The sequence below is a fragment of the Ictalurus furcatus genome, chromosome 16, assembly GCF_023375685.1.
Source record: "Ictalurus furcatus strain D&B chromosome 16, Billie_1.0, whole genome shotgun sequence".
NCBI classification, from domain to species: Eukaryota; Metazoa; Chordata; class Actinopteri; order Siluriformes; family Ictaluridae; genus Ictalurus; species Ictalurus furcatus.
The window spans coordinates 20,963,720-20,989,567 of record NC_071270.1 but is presented as its reverse complement, the minus strand read 5'-3'; the positions used below and the strand labels follow the sequence as shown (position 1 = coordinate 20,989,567).

The following is a 25,848-nucleotide window of genomic DNA, read 5'->3' as shown; positions in this document are numbered from 1 at the left end:
ATTAACTGTATAAAAATTTTGCATCATTGCCACTGGTGCAAATTTATAGTTAAGAATCGTTTAAAAAAAACCAAACAAACTGCTTTCTATGGATATTAACACACTGAATGTAGACTGTTGGAATGGAAAAAAAAAGTTGCTTCATTAAAACCAAAATAAAACTAAGCCCTATTTATTCTCCTTTGTTGAATGGCGGACGAATACACACTCCCTTTTTGACGGGTCTAACCCACTTACACTTGCCCCACCCCTGTTCCTCTTAGTTCTATTATGAAGTCAGTAGATGGACAGCCACATTGACCAATCACAAGCGTCATACCACAATCTAAACATCACAAACGACGAGGTGAATCTGATTACCCAATAGGAATCACTAATACTTTGCATACGCGACGCTGTATTGGATTGACATTGCATTTAAACCAATCGTACAGGAGATATCCGTCTGTTATGTACAGCATAGGTTTCTATCTCAACCAATCAGAATCCGAGGGCGGGTTAGTGGGCGGGACAGTATCGCGTTGCGCGCAATAAGGTTAGGTTGGTTGTATGAGAGGCCGTCGTCTGCTGCTGTAATTTGGCTACAGGGGAAGGAAAATACAGTCTAAAATACGGTTTGTTTGGTTTTTTTTTTAAAAAAAAATATTTTTTTTTTTTTTACGTACTTAAGAATTTTTTTCTCCTCCTAGTTGATTGGACGGTTTGGAATTCGTATACGACTTGTTGTTAAGGTGAGTTAAAATGAAAAGGGGGGGAAAATAAATAAAAGAAGCTCACTATTTCCAGAAAGATAAACTGACTGCAAACACGTCTCTAACCTGTTTATTTTTCTGTCAAACAAAGTAGCAAAGCCCTGCTAGCGGTTTTCGGTGTTAATAAATGGCCAGGGCTTAGAGGAGGACGCCGAGTTGTTTAGCTACATCATTACCGAACAAACATCTCTCTAACAGCTTACCAATGCTGGTTGGTTGTTTTTGTGAATGTGTTATTTAAAACAAACAAACAAACAAACAAACACACACACACACAAACCCACAAACCCCTAGAACGTAGCAGTGGGCTGTGTTTAATCGCGTCCGGTTGTAGCTGCATTCATGCTCCGGGTTTGTTTCATTGTAGCTGCCGTAGCATCCTCAACGTTTGTGGGATCGATTTGCTCGAGAAAACCGGGGAGTGTTTCATGCAGCGCTCGGACACATCCATTCCCACTGAGTAAACATCTCCTAGAGGTAAGAAATGATCAGAGTTTGTTTGATTGATTAACATTAAATAAATAATAATAACTTGCCCGCTCGTTAGCGCTGCTTCAGCATCGGGCCTGTTTTCTCTTCATTGTTACATTTTGTTTCCCCTCTCTGCTGCTAATTACACCTAATTGAGGCAGTTAATCTGGTTGTTTATAGTCGGTAGATCGAGCGAAATGTTAACATGTATTCCAGGATGATATTGATTTTGTTGTTAGTGTAATGGTGGTTTCTGCAGGACTGTTCAGCCAGCACCATGAGTCTGCTGCACTGGTATCTGGCCATCGATTTTGTGGAGATATCCAACAAACGTTATAATAAACGCTCTTCTTCTGCTGCATTAGACACTATTACTACCTTATAGCATTCCTGGAGAACTATATATATATTTAATTAATTTATTTATTTATTTTTTACGGCAAACACACACCCAGTAACTAAGCAACAGACTTCATGTGCTGTCCTCAGGTTGTCTCTCTCTTTGGGATGAACTAGTTTGAATTCTAGCGCTTTCCTATCTTTGTGTACACCCACTCCTTTCATTTATTGCTCCTCATAGATTTATTCAGCTGTGTGCATTTTTAATCCAGGACTAGATAGTGACTGATTGGTAAGATAAAAGAAGGCTGGCATTTTGGGGGACAACAACAACAACAAAAAACCCCTTTACTTCCACTTCCCCATCTGTGTACGATTTCAGAGGGGCATGAGTAGCATGGAAGAAGGAAATCTCAGCTCTTCTTTTACTACAAGCATCTTCCTCCTTAAATGAGTCCTGAGCCCTTAAACTGGGAATGCTTGTACAGGAAAACCTTCCATGCCTTCTGCCACTGGAGTTTGTTTGTATGAGTTATGTCTGATTGTCAGTTCAGAGGTTGAATCTTACCTGGAGTTACTTCTGCACGTCAAACACTTTCTAAATACGACCGTATTCAGGCAAAAAGAAACACTCTGGGAATAATTACGTCGCCTCATCTAATATGTAAATAGACCCCAGTTCAATAAAGCTGACATTTTATTCCCTCCTTGTTGATGCTGTGGCTTTGTTGGGCGGTTATATTCGTTTGCAAAATGTCTCACTATCTTCAATTATTTCTGGTATTTTCATATTATGCTTCAGGGTCGTTATTATCGACACTTATATACGGATAAATAGGTTCAACTGGCATTTTAGTGTTCTTTGTAATGCTTGTGAAACTGTAACAATGTTTAACAATTGTTTTTTTTTTTTCCTCTCTTCTTCATGGGTTGTGCTGTGAAAACAGTATGTAGGTTCCTGGCTAATCCCTTTGAGCCTGTGTTTTTCGTCAGGTCTGTCATCAGTATTTTTTTGTTTTTTGACTTCTGTTTTTCTTCTCTCAGGTAACTCCTCAACCCCCCTCTTCCCTGTTCCAACTCCCAAGCGCCTCTCCCAACCCCTACACCCCAACTAACATTCCCTCAGGACCTCTAGGCCACTTTGGGCTGGTGGCCTTCTTTCCCAAAGCCTTCTTGAGGAAGCGGGTTTGTGTCGTCCCGTTTTTTCCAAACCGACCTCGTCCCGTGTTTCACGGCTAAACCCAAACACACCCCCGAAGATGTCGTCCATCTTGCCGTTCACGCCGCCTGTGGTGAAGCGCCTGCTGGGCTGGAAGAAGTCTGCGAGCGGCTCGGGCGGAGCAGGCGGTGGAGAGCAGAATGGTCAGGAGGAGAAGTGGTGCGAGAAGGCTGTCAAGAGCCTGGTAAAGAAGCTAAAGAAGACAGGTCAGCTGGATGAGCTGGAGAAGGCCATCACCACGCAGAACTGCAACACCAAGTGTGTGACTATCCCCAGGTACGAAATGTTAAAGAACACGTCTGTATCTCTCTCCATGCCAAAGCCTTGCTTACTCTCTCTTTCAGCTTATCATGCAGTTTATGTTTGCTCGCAGCTGTCAACATGATTTTGGAAAGGAGACTTGCACAGTTTGTACAGGAAATGTGTTCAGAACAAGTATTTGAGTAAAGAGGGTGCACCTTTCCTAGAATTAGCATTGCTTTATTTTACTTCTTTGCATTATTTCTGTGCCATCGCGTCATGTTGACTTCAGTTCAAGTCTCAGTTGGAGTTAATTTTTTTTTTTAATAAATTTTTTTTTTTTTTTTTTAAACAAACATCAAACTTTCATTCCATCTCATTTGCACTTTGAAGCCCAGTCAAAGAGTCGAGCGTTAACCTTCTCGCTTTCACAATGATTGATATAAACCATCGGTGACTTCTATCAGTAATGTGGAGGAAAAAAAACAGTGGCTTCCAGCTTCTTAGACTCAACAAATTGAAACCTTGTGTTTTATGAAAACAGTGCTACTTCTCTGTTTTTATCACTGCTTTTTTTGTGGTATGTTATACGATGACGTTTTTACGATTGTGAAAGTCATCTAAAAAAAATCGCAATCCAGCAAACAGGCGAGTCAACGGTGTAGAAATTTGATATGTTAAGAAAATAATTTTTTTTATACCTTTTTAAAAAAAAATTAATTACTTTTTTATATTATTTAAATGAGCTCCTTGATTTATGAGGGCTGAATTGAATTTACACCAAATATGAAATCACATTTGGCAGAAATGAGAAATGGAAGAAGTCTTAAATCGTTCATCTGCTTCAAACTGATCTCAAACGGCGGAGCAAAGTTTAATATTAAATATGCACGTTTTAGTCCAACAGGTTAATTTACGTGCCGTTATTTCTAATAATCCTCATAACCAGCGCAGGAGACCCGGGTCAGAGCTTTGGGGTGCTTCGGGCTCGTTATTTTGTGTTCACGGTCTTTCCGGCTTTCGTTGAGAGTGTGTCTAGGGACGTTTCACAGGGTGGGAAAATGTGCTGCCGGTGCATGTTTTCTGTTCTAATCAGTCCTCTAACCTTGAAGATTGGTGGGAATGGCTGAAGACATTGTCTCCGTTGCTCTTGACTTTACAACCGAGACAGACTGCTCGCTTTAGTCACCGTTCGTTTAAAATAAAAATCCAAACTCGATTGTGAAAGTAGACGGTTTCTTTTTTTTTTTCTTCTTCTCTTCTCCACCATAAAATTTTTGAAGTAACACAAATTGTCTAATACGTTCAGTGTGCACTGACTCGTGGATTAAAAACGGTGACGCCGTCATCAAAACATTCAAAAAGATAGATGTATTTATTTATTTGTCAGAACACTCGTTCCTGGGACTCGTATCTGATTGGTTTGATTCATAGAGTCTGTGGTGTGCTAAACGGTTATTTTTAACCGCTTCTATATAACACATGCATGATTAATCCTCTCGATTTGCACTTCTTGAAGCATTTAAGGAGCTGTGGAGATGTATTCAGCTGTTACATGCTGATGGAAGTAGGAAGTGTGGAGGTGGATTGGCAGTGACTGTTTTTCCCTGTAGGTTTGATATGTTGATTAGGCCTTGTTTATCAGTTTGAGAGCATGGACAATTAATCTTTAAATCTTTTAACAGCAGCTGCTTGCCATGTGTTTTATTAGTTATTTCAAACACTAATGGATTGTGTTCGATCTCGGCTTTTATTTTATTTTTTTGTGTTTGGTTTTGTTTGTTTGCTCTATTTCGAGGAAAACAAACCCTTATCTGCGATAACGTGATTTCCGGCCAGAGGTTCTGGCAGTCCTGACTATCAGCGCAGGTCCTCAGAGAAGCAGCACAGATAATGTATCTGCAGCCGTGCCTCTCCAGTGAGTGCAGGGATGCAAAAGAGAGCGCTTTTCTTCCGCAAGCGCCCCTCGCCAGAGTGATGGGGTTGCATTTCTAAAGCCTATCGATTGTAACGCGATCACTCTGCTGTCTGGCTGCCTCTGTGTGCTGGTATTAAGGCCCCGTTTTCGTCCCCTTTAATAAATCTGCTGAGGAAGCAGACTGCATGGGCACATAATTCCATCAATTACTGGTGAAGGAGGGAGGAACGGAGTTCAGGTCAGTATTTATACAGAGCAGATGACACTATCTTCTGAGCAGGCAGGATATCGCATCACTCCTCTAAGGGGATCGAGCAACAGTGACCAAAAGCAGGATACCAACACATTGACTTCTGTCTCGAGATGGCCGGCAGGTCGTTTTCAAAATTCGGCTTTGAATATTGAAATCTGAATGATTTAAGCACATTGAGGTTGGGTGCTTTTTTAAGTACCTTTTGTCGGGGGGGGGGGGGACTAACAAAAAAAAAAACCCTCTGTTCTAATAATGACATCCAAGGCATGGCCTAGATTTACTTATGAATTATGACGCTTAATTTTACTCAGCTCAAGTGCATGGGGTTTTTTGGGTTGCGAGTGTTTTCAAGAGGAAAAAGTTCAATATTGGCATAGTTCTATTTTGTGCGAAAGGGATTTCAGGGTTAGTTGATCAAAATAGGATCACTGCTTGACATTTTGGCTTTCATTCGCTAAAGTGTACAATACAGACCCTTGCTGAAATGATAGGTTTGGCCGTACCTTTTACAGGATTAACAAGACGACTGCTTGGCATACGTTCAGAGGACGCAACCCGAGTAGGAGACTTATCGGCAGCGTTGCTCAATTTCAACCATCATAAGTGAAGATTATAGACTCGGAGCGTACTGTTCTGTCGTTCATCACACCGCCCCTGCTATTTTAATCAGATCCTGGATCAGTTTTGAGACCGGGGATTGTTCAGACCTAGCAAAACATTGTCGTCTCCATGTAGCATTGTGTAGATAAGTTGGCCTGTCCGCTGATAAGACGGCTTCTTGGTTTTATCCTGGCTCTGATAAGCGTGTAGAGAGACGTTTCGAGTGGTTTTAGCCTCTGGAATGCCAGCGGATGAAATCTCTGGGTCACCTGGACACTACGGGACTGGTGATTACAAGTCTTTCTAATGATGAGAGTATTTTTGGGGAAAAATTATTACATCTCCACACCCTGATGTGTAATACTGATGTTTATAGCAGGGTTGTCACGGTATCCCGTTTCTCATCGGCTACCCCGGTGTCCGTTTAAAAAAATTATTTTTTTAATCTCTGATCAGCCGTCCTTATGTTCCCTCGAATATAAAACCTACAAAAAAAGAAACATGGCTTAAAGCCTTGAAGTCCAGTCAGTTCATGTCATCCCGCTGCACACATGTGGTGTTGATCGCTTGTTATTGGAGGAGGTACTCGGCCTGAGCAGGAAGTATATGGCTAAAATGAAAAATGTTAGTTTTTCTAAAATCTTCTTTCACTTTGTAGCTTGTTTAAACTGTATGTTTGTGATGTACACCAAAACACTAATTTCAGAATAGTAAGTCGCTGTTAATTTTCCAACTTGTAGGACAGATTATATATTTCTATATCAGTACCGTTAGCCTTTTTTTGTGCTAGCTGTTTAAAATGACGACGCCTCTCTGGTTTCCAAAATAAGTGATGCCCTCATCTGTCAAGGATTGTGTTCGACGGTATCCGGTTGCATCATCCTATCGCTTAGCCCTGTCAAAAAGTGTCCACTATTCTGAAAAGTAGTGACGCCATGACCGTGGTGTAACAGTAGCTCTGCTTTTGCATCAGGAATTCGACTCTATGTCTTCTGCAGGTCGTGTTTCTAGAGATACAGACTTTATAGTAGGACAGGCTTTGAGTAACGTGTGCAGGATAAAAATTTGATTAGGAATAAGGTTAGTGTGTAAACCTGAAAACCTAATAACGATGTGTAATGCGCACCTCAAGAGCTCGCTAGTTGAGAAGCTACTGTAGAGGCTTGGTGTCGGTGATGCAGTACGTCCGCTTCAGTGTAACCGACTGATGCGTTTTAATGGAGAGAGAGATCTGTTTTCATATGACGCCTTCCTTCCTCTTGCAATGTTCTTTCAAAATATGAAAGTTGCGAGAATCTGGAACTGCTGCTGGTTTCATAAATGACTACTGAGTGTGTGATAAGTGTCCGCTGTTCTTTTGGTGGTCACAGTTTGACACCCTGTTCTTAGAGAGTCAAGAAAATGACTTTGAATCTGGTTTTTGGGTTTACTTGTCAATTTTCGTTATAATACTGCTTTATTTAACAATTTTTGGTTTCTGAGTTTAGGGTTGTGTTTATTGTGTGTGTATTTAGGCATTGCATTAATTACTGTAGTTAATTATCATTTAGTCAGTGGAAGGTCACACAAATTTGTTTGTGGTGTGTCTTTGAATGCTCTCCAGCGCCACTTCCCTGATTCAACACACGTCAGTGTGAACATGGGTACTTTCACTTCCTTTTTGTTAAATTTTTTTTCCCTCCTTTTTATTTTTAGTTTTGCTTTTTGCCGTCATTGCCCCATTTTCTCTTTGCCATGCAAACTACAGCAGTAAAACATAAGCATGAAATGATCTAAACGGGCTAAAAAAGCTTTTAATCTGGATGCTATGCTTAAAAAGCGAAGTACAATTTAAAAAAAAAAAGAAGAATCTTTCATTCTTTCACTTTTTTTGCAGTAATCATTTTTGCTTCCGTGTCATTATTTGCTGCTGATGCAAATTGGCGTATGCTCTGTGGTCTGTGGGTTAAAAATGTGCTGGGGTTTAGTCAGGTTTGTATGTTGAGATTAACAGGGAAGAGTAAAATTGCTTACCCTTTGCCTAGTACATGATGAGTTAATATCTTGAACGGAGGGGACGTGTTCTACCCAGTACTAAAGGTACTACGTGGTTTCCTCTGCTCCGTTCCTGTCGTATGACCTTGGCTTCTATAAACTAATTTTACTGGCCAATGTGTAACTCGGTTCTGAGAGACAGGAAAAAGATTTTCAGAGAAGAGTAATCACTGGATGTTTAGCAGTTGAGGGAAAATGCCTGTGGTTTTTACAAGCCTTTTCTCAGAGTTTTCTAGAAAGCAAGCTAGAAATGATATTCACAATGGGATATAATACTGTCTCAGTTGTGCTGCTATTATTATTATTATTATTATTATTATTATTATTATTATTATTTTTTATTTATTTTATTTTTTTTGCCTAATCCTGCAGACTAAGGTTATACAAATCCATGTATGAAGTGGGGAAAAAAAAAACCCCAACAAAAAACAAGGAGCAGAATGATGGTTACAGTACATGATTTCCCCCATCATGCTTGTTCTCTTGGGGTGTGTGGGGGTGGGGAGTGGGATGAGTTAAACACACACAAACCTGATCATCTCAAAATTCCCAATTTCATTCCAAGTCTTTATATAGTGTTACCCAGTAATTTTGTGTGTATCTACTGCCTGATAATATTGGTATGAAATGAATGTTTTACATTTCATAGAAAGAGATCATATTGTTTTCCAACTCATTTTTGTCCTGTGCTGCATGTTTAAATGTCAGTCTAATCAAACTCGCCATGAAAACCGACTTATTACCGTTTCCTCAATCTGCCGTAACACAATTATATACCGCAGCGCTGCCGAGTTCTCGGTTCTGATTGGTCAGAAGGTGTTAATTTTTCCTCTAACCTGGCAGTAGTGCTGGCTGTGATTCGGGTAACAAGTTTATTTTAACGAGCTTGTTCTAATAAAAATCCTCCAGATGGTGGGGTTTTTTATAAGGAGACGTTTATTTAGCGTTCATGGAAGGAGTCTCCAGTTTCAGCACTTTTGTACTGATTAGAAACAGGAAGGGCTTCGTGGTTGCTTGGTAACATGACCACCTACATTTTGTCTCATTAGTTACAAAGAGGCTGTTGATGGAACAGCTTATAGCAGCTATAAACAGGCGATAACAGGAACTGACTTGTTTCACGAACGTTCTGTTATTAAGTGCAACACTAAATGGATGGTGTCGTTCATTAAGAAGTAAATTGAATTAGCTCGCAGATTGCTGCAGTATAAGAGGAATAAAGCCCTTCTGGACTGTTATTTGAAATGAATCAATATTGGGTAGTTGATTTATTTTCTTATAACAGCATGCCCTGATGTGTTTCATTCCTCACACAGTGAACGAACGCTGTAATAAGAATCCATTTGTCCTGTTTTGTTCTCCATTTCACTGTTTGTATGTGGTTTCACCATTTGAGTGGCTTCTTTTATTTGAGGTGAACTGCGTTTCTCCAGACGCAGAACATCTCCAATAAAAGAATGGACGCCCATATCTTTCCCATGCTATGTCATCTTGGTATTTTTGAATGAATCATGCCCCATGTTTATCATTTTTTTTTGTTTGTGTTTTGTGTTCTTTTTGTTTTTTTGTTTGTTTTACTTTTTTTGTGCACAGCAATTGCTCTGAAATTTGGGGACTGAGTACTCCAAATACGATAGAACAGTGGGATACCTCAGGCCTATACAGCTACCCTGACCAAACCAGGTGACTATCCTCTCCTGTCACTGTGCTGCAATCACCCGGGCCGCGCGCCGTTTCCCCGTCGGCTCGGAGAGAGAGGGCGCAGAAGGCTTCCTCCTCTTCTCCAGGGGCTGTGTATTTCACTTTAACTTCTCCGGCCTTTCACGATGATTTAATCTAGTCTAAATAGATCTAGTGTACAATGCTAAGCTAGTATTAATTAAACTTGTGCACTTAATGTTTTTTTTCTCATTCATACACTCACATCCTCTTAGAGAAGCTGTAAAAGTAGATTAGTTTATATAAATAAAATGAGGATTCTGATCTGCTGTGGTACTTGATGGCAAGCCAAATTGAGGTCTAAACCAGCTCTCTTCCCTCTCTCCATCCATGTTCTCCTTCCTCTGACCATTTGGCACGTTCCCTGTCTTCCTCTGCTCTTTCTCTCCTCCTCTCTGTCCTCTCCTTTCCTGTGTTTCTGTGCCTGGGTTAGATCTCTGGATGGACGCCTGCAGGTGTCTCACCGCAAAGGGCTGCCTCACGTCATCTACTGCCGCCTGTGGCGATGGCCCGACCTGCACAGCCACCATGAGCTGCGCGCCATCGACACGTGCGAGTTCGCCTTCAACCTTAAGAAGGACGAGGTGTGCGTCAACCCCTACCACTACCAGCGGGTCGAGACACCAGGTGCACAAGTGCATGCTTTTATCTGTCCAGTAGCGTATTATCGGAAGTGCTAACCGGTTATTGGGTCCAGGCTGTAAATATATAATCTTGATTAGAGGTCAACCGAAAATCGTGGATTTTACCGATAACCAAGTTGGGCAGAACCTGCCGATAACCGATTAACCAACTGATTAGTTTTTAAAATTGATACTGAATGAAAACCGAACACACAAAGTAAAATATTGCACTGAACTTTATTACAAACAATAAACATTACTTTGTTAATGGGAAAAAGTTATCTAACGATCACACCCAGTACTGTCCAAAAGTTTGAGTCACATGCAAGAAATCGCGTAGAGCAAAGATGCCTTGAAATTAATGAAATTGAATGTTTCTACGTAATAATAAATAAAAAAAAAAAAGCCGTAAACAGTAATAAATGAGTGTCAATATTTTGGTGTGACAAAAATAAAAATAGTCTCTGGTACAGTTTGCACATTTTTATTAGATAATGAGTTGGTATTTCTTGAGCATCTTGCAGAACCTGGAGGCTTTGACAGTCGCACTCGCATCTTATTTTTGCAGCAAAATCCAGCAGCCTTCGTTGAGTTTTATTATTTTTATTTATTTATTGTTCTGGTCTGAAAAGTCTCTTACGTAATATGCTGCTTTCTTTACTGACATACAAACGTTTTTCTGTAACATTTAATTTTGTAATAGAAAACGAATGTATGGGAATCTAAAATGTTTTTTGTACTGATTCGATGATGTAGAAGTCATAAAAACTGTTGCACATTACTCTTTCTTTTTTATATATATATATATATATATATATAATGTATGTGTATATATATATATATATATATATGTATGTGTGTGTGTGTGTGTGTATATATATATATATATATATATATATATATATATATATATATATATATATATATATATATATATATATATATTTATTATGTATGTATATAAAAGCAAGTTTTAAAGTAAGTAAAAGATGTGCATCCAAACTGAACCAAAAAGTAACACTCCAAATAATTGGTTATTTGAAGTGTTTCTCGATTCATTTTGGCTGTCTTTATTTATTTATTTCGCCTCTAGAGGTTCTTCTCGTACTGTATAATGACAACGGACCCTTCTCAGCCTCTCCCGCAACGGAACGCAACCAGGAAAGTTCTAGCAACTGGTCATCCGTGCCGATTAATTGACACCACTGATCCATCAGTCGATCTCTAATATTGATATTTGGATAAAGTGTTGTAGCGACAGCTGTAAAAACAAACAAAAAAACACATTCACATTAATATGCTTGTTCTAATACTTTAAATTTTCTGTAACTTCTTTTCCCTCTATTTTCCTGACTGTTAAATATACCCATGCTTGTTCTTTTCCCATGTAGCTCACCGTTTGTATCATTGTAGTCGTACACACACATACACACACTTGTTTCTTCTTGGGTGTCCTAATATACTGATACTAAATGTGTTTATTTTTCCTTACTTTCTTTTTTTTCCCCTTTGTAGTCTTACCACCTGTCCTAGTGCCAAGACACACAGAGATTCTGACTGAACTGCCTCCTCTGGATGACTACACCCATTCCATACCTGAAAACACCAACTTTCCTGGTGGGATTGAACCCCCCAACAACTACATACCAGGTTAGGAGTGTGAGTTTTTTTGTGTGATTCTTCGATAATGGATGTGTTAAATAGTATCACTCCCGTCTTTATTTCCTTCATACATTGTGCATTAGCTATATTAAGTGTGTTTTTGATGTGTTTCTGTAGAAACTCCTCCACCAGGCTACATCAGTGAGGATGGAGAGACCAGTGACCAGCATATGAATCAAAGTATGGACACAGGTACATTCCCACAGTGGCCAACACTACATGGGAATGTGTGGTCTTTTTGATTTGTTAACAAGCAAAAAAAAACCTCATACAATCAAAATGATTCAATCCCCATCGCAAATCAGGTTTATTGTCAAAATTTAGTCTTTCAGCTGTTTGCAATGAACAAATCAAACAAAAGCAATTGAAATAGTTCAACACAATGAATGCTTCAAGTGGTTCCCCCAAATTCATCTGAAAATGCAACTTATAATGACTTCTCCAGTCTCAAAATTATTCAACCCCCTGAATAGAATCCCTCACAGCAGCACAAATACACAAAACAGGTGTTGTCTCAAGCACATCTGATGAAACTAATCAAGGTCTTCATTAGTTGCACCAGGTGTGCTTGAGCTGGAACACATGAAATACCTGAACTGGTTAGGGGCAGACAATTTTTGAAATACCTGGACGGGGCAGAAAAAGGAAGCTATCAACAGATGCAAGCAGATTTCTGAGAAGGCAGGTTGTGAAAAACCCTCGAGTGACCTCAAAAGACCTGCAATGAGACTTGGTGGCAACAGGCACTGAGGTTTCAGTGAGCACAGTAAGGCATGTACTAAACGCAGAAGATTTCCATGCCAGAACTCCAAGACGTACACCACTACTGACCCAAAAGCACAAGAAAACTCAATCATATAAATAAGCCACAGAAGTTTTGGGATTCTGTGCTGTGGAGCGATAAACTGGAACTTTTTGGCACGATGAATCAACGGTATCTCTGGAGGAAGAAGAATGAAGAACGAACACTCTGTCCCACAGTCAAGCATGGTGGTGGCTCGGTGATGCTCTGGGGCTGCTTTGCATCCTCTGGCACTGGAAAGCTGCAGTGTGTGGAAGGCAAGATGGATTCATTGACATCAGGAAATCCTAAGAGAAAAACGTCATGCTGTCTTTGAGGAAGCTGAAACTGGGGTGTCATTGGACCTTTCAACAGGACAATGATCCCAGGCGTTACCTCAAATTCCACCAAGGCTTGGCCCAGTAGAATCTTCCAGACGTCTTCAACCATTAGGCATACATTGATCAGTTATAACATTTTAAAACCACTGACATGTGAAGCGAACAACATTGATAATCTCGTTACAACGGCACCTGTCAAGGGGCGGGATATATTCAGCGTCAAGTAAACAGTCAGTTCTCGAAGTTGATGTGCTGGAAGCAGGAAAAATGGGCAAGTGTAAGGATCAGAGCAACTTGGACAAGAGCCAAATTGTGATGGCTAGACAACTGGGTCAGAGCATCTCCAAAACAGCAGGTCTTGTGGGGTGTTTTTTCTATGGAGTGGTTAGAACCTACCAAAAGTTGTCCAAGGAAGGACAACCGGTGAACCGGCCACAGGGTCATGGGTCTGACAGGACTAGAACCTGATGTGGCGCTCTGCTGTTGTAGCCAATCCGCCTCAAATTTTCACACCTTCTGAGGATGCTTTTCTGTTCATCACAGTTGTAATGAGTTGGAGATACCGTAGCCTGCCGGTCAACTCAAACAGGTCTGCCCATATAGAGCTAGCATCATTCTAAACTCAAGAGTTTAAATCCCAGATCAGCAGTTTCTGAAATACTCTCATGAACCTGTATGGCCCCCCCCCGATGTTTGATGTGAACATTACCTGACGCTCATGACCTGCATCTGCATGATTTAATGCATTGCACAGCTGCTTCATAATTGGCTGACTGGATGATTGCATCAGTGACTATGTTTACATGGACAGCATTAATCTAATTATTGACCTTAATCGGAGTAAGGTAATAATGTGATTAAGGTGTTTACATGAGTCGCTTTTAGAATACTCCTGTCATGTACCTGTTTTACATGTTATTGATCATAATTAGATTAAGAGCCCGCGTCATTACGTCACCGTGCCACGCCGTCCGACGTCCCTCCAGAATTTCACGTATCAACATACAGTTCGTCTTCGTTATGGTACCGTATACAGTTTTGGGTGTTTTTATTTAATTTTTTTACGAACGCTTCAAGTGCGGTTAATTATTAGTCATGCTATACGTGCAAATAGACGACTGCTTGAAGCTGTGGGTTGCGTCTCAAATCGCATACTTACTTACTGTATAGTAGCCGAGATGCATGTATTTTTACCAACTACAGGCCTATAGTAGGCAAGTATGCAGTTTGGGACATAGCCGAACTCTCTTGTTCGCCGTAAAACTGCCGTGTGTGATCGTGTCCTGTCGCAAAATGCGGTGAAAACGCTCACACGACGTTCATAATGTGATTAAGGTGTTTACATGTCTTTAATGCACATCCATAATACGATTAAAACAGGAGTAATCTACCTGTCTTAATTTGATTAGAGCTTAATTAGATTATGACCATAATTAGATTAAGGTTGCTGTTTACATGGTAGTTTCTTAATCAAATTATGGTCTTAATTAGATTAAGAGTGGATTATTGTTGTCCATGTAAACGCAGTCAATGTTAGTCTACAGGTGTTCCTAATTAAAAGGTCCTGTGTCAGTGTGTTGTACAGATTTGGAACAAGTATCTTGCTGTAACATCCGTGTTTATACACATCATATGCTACAGAGCTACATCGGTGGGAAAATATTGAAAAATTCCTGTATGTTACACCCTTGTGGTTTGTTGCATCAACATGAAGCACATCCTGTGTAAACATGCATGTCAAATAAAAACACTTGTTTTTTTATGAAGTCCAAAGACCACCATTATTTTTTTTTAACGTACTCCTGGTTACCCAATTGTCCTCTGGGTAACTTATGCATCGGTATTCTACTGCTTTTCCTGCAGTTCCCAGATGAGAGAGAGGAATGACTGAATTTAAGCCACTCAATTTAAACCACTGTGTTTGTGGAAGCAAACTTTTTCAAGCAAAATTAAATGTACCGAAATTTTCCTGTCCTATATTATAGGTGAGATATTATATTATATTATATATATATATATATATATTAACAAACAATGAATTTGAATTGAGCTTTGGAAGGTGAATATTGATTATTCAATTTTTAATAATGTGTATGCCCTGAAAATACACTACATTAAAATTCAAGTACAGTTAATACAATGCTTTATTTTATTTTATTTCTTTTTTTTTTTTTCTTTTCCCTTCAATGCAATTCAGCATGCTTTTTTGTTTCAAAGACATATGTCATTATTTTACTTCCCTAGATGTGGCTAAATTAAATAAGTTTTTGTTCTCCACCCCCATAGGCTCTCCTGCAGAACTGTCGCCAAGCACACTCTCGCCTGTCAACCATGGCATGGGTAAGGGCAGCTTGTTACATCATTATCTCCCTCTGCTGCTCTAAAACGCTTTCACAATGTTGCATTCGTTGTGTAAGGGCTTTGACTAACTACACTTTTAGTACCACATTTTGTATATATGGGGTGTGTGTGTGTGTGTGTGTGTGTGTGTGTGTGTGTGTGTGTGTGTGTGTGTGTGTGTTGTAGACCTGCAACCGGTGACCTACTCTGAGCCTGCGTTCTGGTGCTCCATAGCCTACTATGAGCTGAACCAGCGGGTCGGGGAGACCTTTCACGCCTCGCAGCCTTCCCTCACTGTGGACGGATTCACAGATCCTTCCAACTCCGAACGTTTCTGCTTGGGCCTGCTGTCCAATGTCAACCGCAATGCCACCGTGGAGATGACTCGTAGACACATAGGTATGCACACGATCAACAGGAGAAACTGGATGGAGTAGTTAAAGTCCAGCAGTGGGTGCATGCACACATTAACAGAACACACATTAACAGAACACACATTTGCCTAGTTTTTAGACACAGAACTAGGCAAATGGACTAAAAGGTGTACAGAGTGCAATCTTCTTACTGTTATAACCGAGGAGCCATTTATCACTCACTTAAACAGTAGGGAGGTGTGGATTATCAGTCACACCCTACATTAACGTTCATTTCGTCCTCATGGTTGAGCATTAAATGGTATAAACGTTACATGACGTACTGGAAACGTGTATCAATACCAGTGTCTATATTGACCTATTTTTAGTGTGCTGCAAGTGATTCTGTTGATTCAAAAAAAAAATCGTAACTAAAATGGACCGTTTTGTCCATATAGAAATTATATACTACTTCTGTTTATACTATGCTTTGTTCCTGAGCCAAACAATGTCTTTTGAGGTGCGTGTGTGTGATTTAGTCATGCACAATGCTAAACTGTTAGCGGTAAGCCTTCCTCTCTTGTTTTCTGCATTAGCCTTGTAGTACTTTTGGACATCAAGCATGTTTTCACCGATTGAATACACTTTGAGGGGAGTATAAAATTGTGAAAATGTAACTTGCCAACAATTTGGCTAAACTGTTCCTTTGACGGCCCCAGGTAGATCTCAGTTTTTATTGGTTGCCATAATCATTTCTGTACTTCAGGGAAGTTTGGTATGTAGTGGGTGTTTGTCAGTTTTAATTCCGTCTCTTAATCATCAGGTCTGTTTCCATGCTACATTTGATCAGTCTACAACTTATTTCTAATCTTGAACATCACGTTTATTTATTAATTAATTTTTTTTTAAAGAGAAATTGTACATGCCTAGATAAATAAATTTTGATGGATGTTGAAAATTTTAGTATTTGGACTGGAATTGACCTGATGTAACTAGTTCGTGGGGTTTATTTCTTTGTATGTCCTGGCCCAATATTAATTAAACAGCATCAAATATTAAGAAATGAGTAGCCATAAACCTGTCCCATTAACCCATAAATCCCCCATTGTCTTGCAGTGAATGTGTCTTGAGTACGTTTTTTTGAGAGAAGTTTACGGTTCTCACGTGATAACGTTTGGTGTTGTGAGCAGGCCGGGGCGTCAGGCTGTATTATATCGGAGGAGAAGTGTTTGCCGAGTGTCTAAGCGACAGCGCCATCTTTGTTCAAAGCCCCAACTGTAACCAGCGGTATGGCTGGCACCCTGCAACCGTCTGTAAAATCCCCCCAGGCAAGTCTTCTGTCCCTTAATTACAGACTGTATCCAAGGTTATACATTCAAACACTGAATTAAAATATTACTGGCATCATGTTTTACTCTTCTTAGGCTGTAACCTGAAGATCTTCAACAACCAGGAGTTTGCAGCGCTCTTGGCTCAGTCGGTCAATCAGGGCTTCGAGGCCGTCTATCAGCTCACCAGAATGTGCACCATCCGCATGAGCTTCGTCAAAGGCTGGGGGGCCGAGTACAGGTACCATGAAATCCTCAAGTCTTAAATTCTTTTGTCACTTTAAAAGCACTAACCAAGCATAGATTTAAGAAGTATATTGTAACCGTAGTAGTATAAGGTTCTGAGAGAAGAGCCGTTTTGAGACCTCAGCGTTTTGACATTGCAGCTGGTAAAATGCTGAGGTACTAAACTTTTAAATTTGCAGCTCGATTTCCGTTTTTACTTTAAATTTACACTAATGTATTTCAAAAACTATTAGAAAGCGAGTTTTTGAATTGTGATTGAACAAACTGATGGATTATTCTGCAAGCTCAAATACTATTGTTTTTATAAACGTCTAACAGTTTCGTATTGAGGTTCTTAACCTCATTAAATAATTCATAAATGGTAATGAACTCAGCAGATGAACTCGGATATTTTGAGCCTGTTGTGACCACCTTATGAAGTATATGCTTCTCAGTATGATTTTATATTTGTGTATTCTTGAAGATCTAAAATACAAATTCACTTTTTAAAATCCTCCTAAACTTTTTTTTTGTGGTCCTTTGAAAATTAATTGTAAAACATTAAAAATGCAGTCAGTAATACGGTACATGTTTCTCTGTAACCACACAAACGTGACTTTCTTGTCCCTCCACGAGTTCACGATGTTGCAATCGCAGAAACAAAGGCAAAATCAAGCTCCACAGTATTCTGAGGAACTTGCGGTTTTTCAAAATTACCACCGATTTCCCATAGGTTTGGTCCAGGATGTGTCATGTGACCTCATCACAACGCGCGTTCTTCGATGCATGTGTGTCGAACATGAGTACAGCTAAAAGGTCTCATGTACCAACAAACATCACTAAAAGACCGTGCAAAACAATTTCGTACAGTTGCAATTTCGCCAGTTCAGGTAGTTTTCCCGCAATAAAGCACAAACTCTAACTTTCATCGCAAATTTTGAAAAAAGCTCCAGCACAGTCGAGCGTTTTTGGCCGCAGCGGTCACAAACAAACTCTGCGAAGTCCTGTACGGACTGACTTTCAGGTCTGCGAATTGATCTTCATTCCCTGGAAAGTTCAGGCTCAGTAAGCACATGGCACGTAGCTAGTTAATCTCAGTAATATTTAATGCTAATGCTGTCTGATGTTATCCTTTTATCTAACATTTTATATATTGTAAAACCAGAGAGTGCAGTGGACAGCTCACCATACTGAGACTTCCTCTCTGTTCATTTCTATTAGAGTGTAAATAGAACATGGATATTGATTGGCTGTCTATGTTGCTGTCGTTCATCCTGGATGATGATGATGATGATGATGATGATTATGATTGGCTGACTGATAGAACCTTACAAAACATGTTTGGAGATGGAACGTTCGTTTAATTTATTTAAATATTACACAATCTTTTGCCAAAAAAAAAAAAACCTTACAGGAGCATGATGTAATCTTTTTGGTGACGTTTGTGGTTAAATCCTTTTCAACCAAACTTCCATATCGAACATTTATAATACTGAGGACACGCTGTATATCCTCACTGATGTCCCATGTTCCACCAGGTCAGAACTGCGAGTGTGTCTGATCACCCAGGCAGCTGGTAGGAAGGAGAGAGTGGTATGCGTTCTGAGAGTCTGAGTCACAGAGACGTGCTTTGTTACATACAAGATCCTGAGGCTGAAAGCAATAATTCTTTTGCATTAAACGATAAGTTTCTTACAACATGGGGACTTGAAGGGCAGAACACCTGAATTTAAAAACTAAAATCGGTCGGCCACGTCCTCTTTAAAACAATGCTTTAAGAAAGAGAAATGAATGAACCGCTTAAATCTACATCGAATAGAATCTTTCCACAAGTATGCAACATGTACGACCTCCCTTGTGGTTACGGGGAAAGGCCAGAGATAAAAATAACCCAAGATTGATGAGTTTGTGTGTGGGGTACACAAGAGGGGGAGCGGTATTGTTTCACTCGCTTACGAGTCTTTTCTAAAAAGTCTTTGAGAGTGGAGAAATGCTTAGTGGGCTGATTGTTAGGGAAAGGAATAAGATGCTTAAAATGTGTCTGTCTGTCTGTGTGTCTGTCTGTGTGTCTGTCTGTGTGTCTGTCTGTGTGTCTGTCTGTGTGTCTGTCTGTGTGTCTGTCTGTGTGTCTGTCTGTGTGTCTGTCTGTGTGTCAGACGGCAGACTGTGACGAGCACTCCATGCTGGATCGAGCTGCACTTGAACGGACCATTGCAGTGGCTGGATAAGGTTCTGACCCAGATGGGTTCTCCCACCGCCCGCTGTTCCAGTATGTCCTAATCGCCATGACGACGATGCCCACAACCCTTCCCCTGAAATCTGCAAAGTCCACAATCACAAGAAACGACAAGTAGAACAACAGACATGCTATAATCCCTGACGCTCTCTCTCTCTCTCTCTCTCTCTCTCTCTCTCTCTCTCTCTCTCTCTCTCTCTCTCTCTCTCATAGTACTTCTCTCTCTTTCTTTCTCTCTCTCCTTCCTGATGTTCTCACTTTTCGGAACTGAACATGGCACTTGCTGTCACATCAGCTTCATGCACCTTTAATTCGCTCTTTTTCCCTCCTCATAAATCCTCAATATTAAATGTATTAGTGGTAGAATTTGAAATGTGTATATATATATTTTTTTTTTCCTTTTCTTATAAAGACCGGGAGAGTGTGTGTGTGTGTGTGTGTGTGTGTGAGTGAGTGAGAGAGAAACAGGGAAGTAATAGAAGGCAGTTAATAACTTGGCAGAGATGTTTCAGTAAAGCATTCCTTACCCCTTGAAGTGATCGCGTAAACTAAATGTTTTTGATTTTGTTCTTTGCTTAACCAAGAGCTTACCTTACGCCATATTGTTTAAGCTTGATCTCTTTGCTGAGACTAATCAACAAAAAGTATTACTGCATTTTATTAGCCCTTCCCACCCACCAAAACCTTCGTTCTTAAAGTAACGCCAAAAGACACCTTATTCACTTCCTGTTCCCGATCGCCGTGCCCAACCACTATGAAAGAATGATGCCTTATATGTTCAGGGTGCTGTCTTATGGCATGCTTGTTCTGAAATCTAATGTGGGCAGTTAGGAATGTGTTAGCAACAAATGAAATGAATAAAATAAGGGAACCGTGGAAGGGAGAAAAAAGAAAAGAAACAGCAACCCGGACCAATATTTTCTTCATCCCGGTCTCTATCGCCCCTCGTTAGGTGAAATACTCACTAGATCACTCTGGAGCGCTTTGAGTCGTGTTGAGGAAAATCTTTTATGAAGAAAATTGACCAAAAAAAAAAAGTTTTAAAAATGAGTACACAATCCATATCTTTGGGGAAAAAAAATTAAAAATAAATCCAACCTTTTAAGCTTTAAATGTTAATAACGTAGGTTATTCTTCACAATCGAAAGATTTCTCTCCTCCCCCCGCCCCCCCCCCCCCCCCCTTTATCTTTCTTTTAGCTACTTTTTGTATTTTCATGTATTTTTATATATAAATATATTTAAAATCTTTAATGCTCTCTTCCTTTTTATTAGAACTGAGTATTTTTTTAGATCATGCCCTCTTTTTAACGGAACATGGCTTCATAATGAAAACGTCCTGTCACAAAAAGTTGTTAGTCGAAATCTTTCACAATCCGTGTCTTTATATTCTCCTCCTCTGTGTTTCCGATAGAAGCTGTTGCACCAAACATTCAGCTCCTCCTCATCTTTCGGCATGTTTAAGTTGGTTTGTTCAAGAAAAACAAAGAATCTTTAACGTACGTGTGTGTATATACATTTTTTTGTTTATGGGTTTTTTCTTTTCTTTTTTTTTTTTTTTAGTTGCTTTTCTGCCCTGGATGATTTTCCATGACCTATGGTTCTTTTAAACAGGGGGAAAACATCTACCTATTGTCAAATGTTGCAGAAACACGACAGTGTTCTGTTCACCCGCAATCGGGGAAAAGAAAGAAGGAATTTAAAAAAAAAAAAAAAAAAAAAAAGAAAAAGATCAGTGTCTTACGAGATGAATTGTGCAACTTTTAGTGTGTGTTCTTGTTGTACAACTTAACTAATGACTGTGATCTAGCTGTCTGCCTTCCTTTACTTGTTGTGATGGTGGCAAGATGTTTGAAATCTTCATTCCCCTCCTGCCACCTCTGTCTCTCTTTAGTTTTGTTGATCTTATTACACTTGCGATTGTATTTTAATTGCAGCGAGTGTGGAGAAAACAAAGAGGTTGTGGCCTGTTTGAAACCGTTCAGACACTGGGAACTTTCTGCTTGCCAGTTTTGACTTGGTGTGGAAAGAAAACCAAATAGAACTGTTAAGTGGCCCAGACATATATGCATATACAGTATGTGTGTATATATATATAATTTTATTTTACTTTGATTTTTTTTTTTTTTTTTTTTTTTTTTTTTTTTTGCAAAGCATTTAACAGTTGGTGAGCTTATTTTACCATTAGAGAGATGTATTGGTGGGACGTGAACGTTATCAGGAGATAAGCTTTTCAACCGTGTTGCATATGCAGACTTCATAAATACACTAATAAAAAGTTTTAATTCTCATGAGCTTGCTTGATTGACCCTCTTTTTTTTTTTTATCATTTATTTTTATTTATTTTTTTTTTTTTGTAGTGGTTAAATAAAGGAGGGGAAATGTGCACTTGAGCTCTGCCCTTAATGTCGGCGTTTGGGTTATTGAGTGGGCTCTGGGTGGTGGAAAAGACTGTGGTTATTGTAAACGTGAAATACAAAGCAGTGAAATGTGTGCACTAGCATAACTGGGGTTTCATAAACAGTGAGGTTCTTTAAACTTTGAGCTCTGTGAATTTTTAATTCCTTTTAGAGCAGGCGTTTCTCCTACTTTTAATATCAGATGCGACGACTTTGTTTTATTATTATTTATTTTTGACAATTTCTTTTTAAAAAAAGCATTTGTAAACGTGCGTGTGTGCATATATATAAAAAAAATTTTTGTTCTTTACTTTAAGGCAGGAGTTTTCCCACTTTAATATCTGATGTGACATTTAAAATGTTTTACGTACGTTTTATTTCCTTAATGCGATTCTCACTTCATTATCTGATTTGACTGTTTTTGTACATTTCTTATTATGTTGAGGAAAAAACAAACACCTTTTTAGATGGGTTTTTTTTAAATTGCGAAAAGGAAAAAAAAAAAATCTGATCTGAGCTGTAAATCATGACTCCAGGTCACAGCAGCTGCAGCAGCAATGCCATCCTGCTACACATGTTCATCTAGAAATTTCCTCCTACAGCCAGAGAATTCCACTACTGTCTGTGGTCAAAACGTACCTGAGTGAATACAAATCGTTTTGGAATCTCGGTTTAAAGTTATGGCTCTGCTTTCCTGTGATTGCTTCGGCAACAAGTGTAGAGGGTTTGTGAATGTCTGGGTGCTTGGCCCTGGAAAATGCTGCTTGTAGCATTATTATTATTATTATTATTATTATTATTATTATTAATCTGATGTGTCGCCTCTAACTTTATTTCTTTGTTTTTATTTCACTTGAAGCTTTATTTTCACCACTTCAGCTTATGTGACGCTCTTTAAAAATGTATACATTCACTTAAAGGTTGTGCTGTCCCCACTTCAATATCCAATATGACACACTTTTTATTGTTTAATTTTGCTTCATTATTTTATTTAAAGCAGAAGTTATCCCTACTTCAATATCTCTCTGTCTTAATCTATTTATCTTATTTGATTCACTTAAAGGAGGACTTTTCCTTTCACTTCAACATCTGATCTGAGAATGTTTTGTTTATTTATCCACTTAAAGCAGTAGTTTCCCTTAATTCAATACCCATCTCTGATCTCCATGACAAGATATAGGGCATGAGCCAAAAGTTTGTATACCCCAGATCAGTGTTTCTCAGTTGCTCTGGACTGAGAAGCCCTGCATATTTTTATTTTCTGTTTCTTACTCGCCAGATACAACTCCTCCGCTCATTGTGAAACCTGTGCAGGGTGGGGGTATTCCAGGTCCAGTATTGGAACAAATTTTCTCAGAGTGTACTCTATTTTCAATACAGCCATAAATTTCACAGCTCATCCTGGTGAACAGTCCAGTTCACTTTCCCCATCAGGGGGTGCCAAAAGCTCAGAAATGAAAGGAAGCAGCACTTTTTGTGGATGCTGGCCTAATTATAGGTTTAAGTAAATGTGTAATGAGTTATTTTATTCAGTAAGTGGTTTATCAAATCTAGTTTATTTAAAGCTTGTTTCCCAGCCAATTGAGTTTTTTTTATTATTTTTTTAAATTTTTTTTTAAGTAAACCTTTTATTAACAACATCCAGAACTTACAAAAAGTCCCACATGTACATAACTGATTCGTCAGTTTTGATGATCATTAACTGACTGAAAACTAAATGTCACCATACACAGTTACTATGTTACATAGGAACCCGTTAGGCTTTCTGCTCTTCTTCAATCAGACGCTTCCATGTTGCTTTTATATTGCTGTATGTAACACACATTCTAAATGTTTTAATCATGGACATCTTGGCACAAGGTACAAACCAATTTCTTAATGTTGCTGCACATTATGCGGTGACTGTTTAGCTAAAAGCGCACTAACTGCAGTATCGTTAAACATCTCTCACACATTAAACTCATTCTCAGTGGCCTGGTACTTTGTGGTTTCTCCACATCACACCATTATATAGTAAAGTGAGCTTACATAATTTATGTGGCATTTAGCCTTTGGGTTAGGCAGCGTTTCACGTTTGTCCCCCTCATGGCCCGTTAACATGGAGCACAACGTTTTCCCAAAACAAATGAACATTTATTGTAGGTTACAGAATTACTGGAATTATAATCAAGCTGCTTTTTGTAGCTTTCTTGGAAGTGTAAGGGGGAAAAAAAACCCCCAATGGATAGCTTTCAATTAAAATCTACCCCTGTTACATAATGTTTTATAAGTTATGCGTTTACTTGTGAGTGCGTGGGCCTAAATATGATCTTGCTCTCTGCTTTGAACTTTCAAAATGTAGCTGGAAGATTTCTTTACATTTTACCCCTCTTGGGCTCAGACAATGGCCTCTGTCCTCACTTTTGTCCTGGCTGAAGTGCTTGAGAGAAACCTATTGTATGTTTTTGGCCATAAGGAAGACCCATCATGTATAAGTCATGGTACCTAATTAAAACATGGCCCTAACCTATACTTGACCCCACTCTGTTTCACAATGGCTTCCCCGGATTGCTTTGTGCGATACCCTCTGACTTGTCCAGTGTGAAGTGTTGGATGTCTTTTGGAGACCTTTTCCTAGTTCTTTGGCAAAGGTCTGGAGCGGTAACTGGAGTCCTGGGTTGCTGCAAGAAATTAATTAGGCCCAAATGAGTTTTCCACTCACTGTAAGCACTGACAATGACCAGTACCCATGCAGGACGTTTCAGGGACAGGTGATGACGCGAGCGGTAACCCTGGCCTGAGAAGCTCTGGATTTTCTACAGGACTTGTTTGTTTCTCCACAAGTGTTAATATATTAAACAATTACATGTAAATATTCAACATATGCTTTTGGGGTGTAGCATTACTGTGTTACAGCCTCAAAGTCCCTGGTACAACCCATAGCTCAGATCACTGAATGACTGGAGTTTCCCCAGGATTTCCTGGTTTCCTCACAGAAGCATGCCAGTAGTTGGGTTGACTATGCTAAATTTCCCCTAAGTGTGAAGGTGTATGCATCGTAATTCGTCCAGTGTTCCTGGGATTGACACCAGCTCCACCACAACTCCCTATGTACGATGAATCTTACCGAAGGTGGATAAATGGAAGGTTTTTTTTTTTGACTGGTTTTCACGCAGATGCATAACATGGGAAGCTTGAGCTGTTCTGTTCATCAGGCTGTAGTAGCTGTAAGTGCCACTAGGTGGCAACACATCAGGAGAAAAGAGCTGCTAGGGGCAACAGCTGTGCCGATGGGCTGTGATTCTGTAGTACTCTTCATTGGCATGGTAATTAAAGCAATTAAACCGATTATTACCGCTTTCCTAATGAAAGCTTTTGTCTGACATTAAGAGTGGCTTTTATTATAAGCATTACTGTGTTAGTGATTTTGACTGTATTAGGATGTGACCTTAGCATTAGGAGATGATCAGATTTATCATTTATTTCACTTTGACATGCTGGGGCATCAGGGATGGACCGGTGGAAGTTTAGGTTGCCAGATTGATGTTAAGAAAAGACTTGAACGAAAGCAGTCAGCATGAGTGAGAGGAAGAACCTGTGTTCACTGTGACCTTTTCCTGACATGGACGTAGTGACACTCCAGAGAAGTAAGTGGCCATTTAACTGCTGTTCTTGGTTTGACCTTTGGGGTGAGGTGCTAGGGGGTCAGCCTGTGAGATCAGAAACTCGTCCTTTCCTTTTTAGAAGTTGATTGAGTATGCTGATGCACAAAGAAGAGAAAAGTACTAGATGTGTGGTAGACATTGAGATGTGACTAAACTTTTTTGGGGGCATGTTTTATCTTGAGACAAAGTGACCATGCTTTTTTGGTGAAAACATATTTGACTATCTGCTTAAAAAAACCCTTGTGGTTTTTTTAATATATGGGTTGCCATATTTCGCCAGAATTGTACACCTATTAGACTTGTGACTTATGTTTTTTTTCCAGGTGTTCTTTATATATTTGACCTTGGCACCATCAGCGGTGGTCTGTTCTT

The 25,848-nt window shown here is 39.5% G+C and overlaps 1 protein-coding gene across 2 annotated transcripts; it reads left to right on the top strand.

The window, feature by feature from the left end:
- The first annotated feature begins 268 nt into the window (after positions 1–268).
- On the top strand, positions 269–21,163 carry smad2 (SMAD family member 2). Of its 2 annotated transcripts, none has more exons than XM_053645215.1 (13): positions 269–614; positions 690–731; positions 1,120–1,229; positions 2,607–3,057; positions 9,420–9,509; positions 9,979–10,172; positions 11,684–11,818; positions 11,948–12,010; positions 15,239–15,292; positions 15,479–15,691; positions 16,836–16,973; positions 17,070–17,214; positions 19,355–21,163. In XM_053645215.1, the coding sequence occupies exons 4-13, from the start codon at positions 2,822–2,824 to the stop codon at positions 19,476–19,478; spliced, it is 1,392 nt and encodes a 463-aa protein (XP_053501190.1). In that variant the 5' UTR covers positions 269–614; positions 690–731; positions 1,120–1,229; positions 2,607–2,821; the 3' UTR covers positions 19,479–21,163. The 2 variants fall into 2 exon arrangements, with proteins under 2 accessions (XP_053501190.1, XP_053501189.1); XM_053645214.1 differs by having other exon boundaries at positions 272–614; positions 11,948–12,022.
- Positions 21,164–25,848: the final 4,685 nt, after the last annotated feature.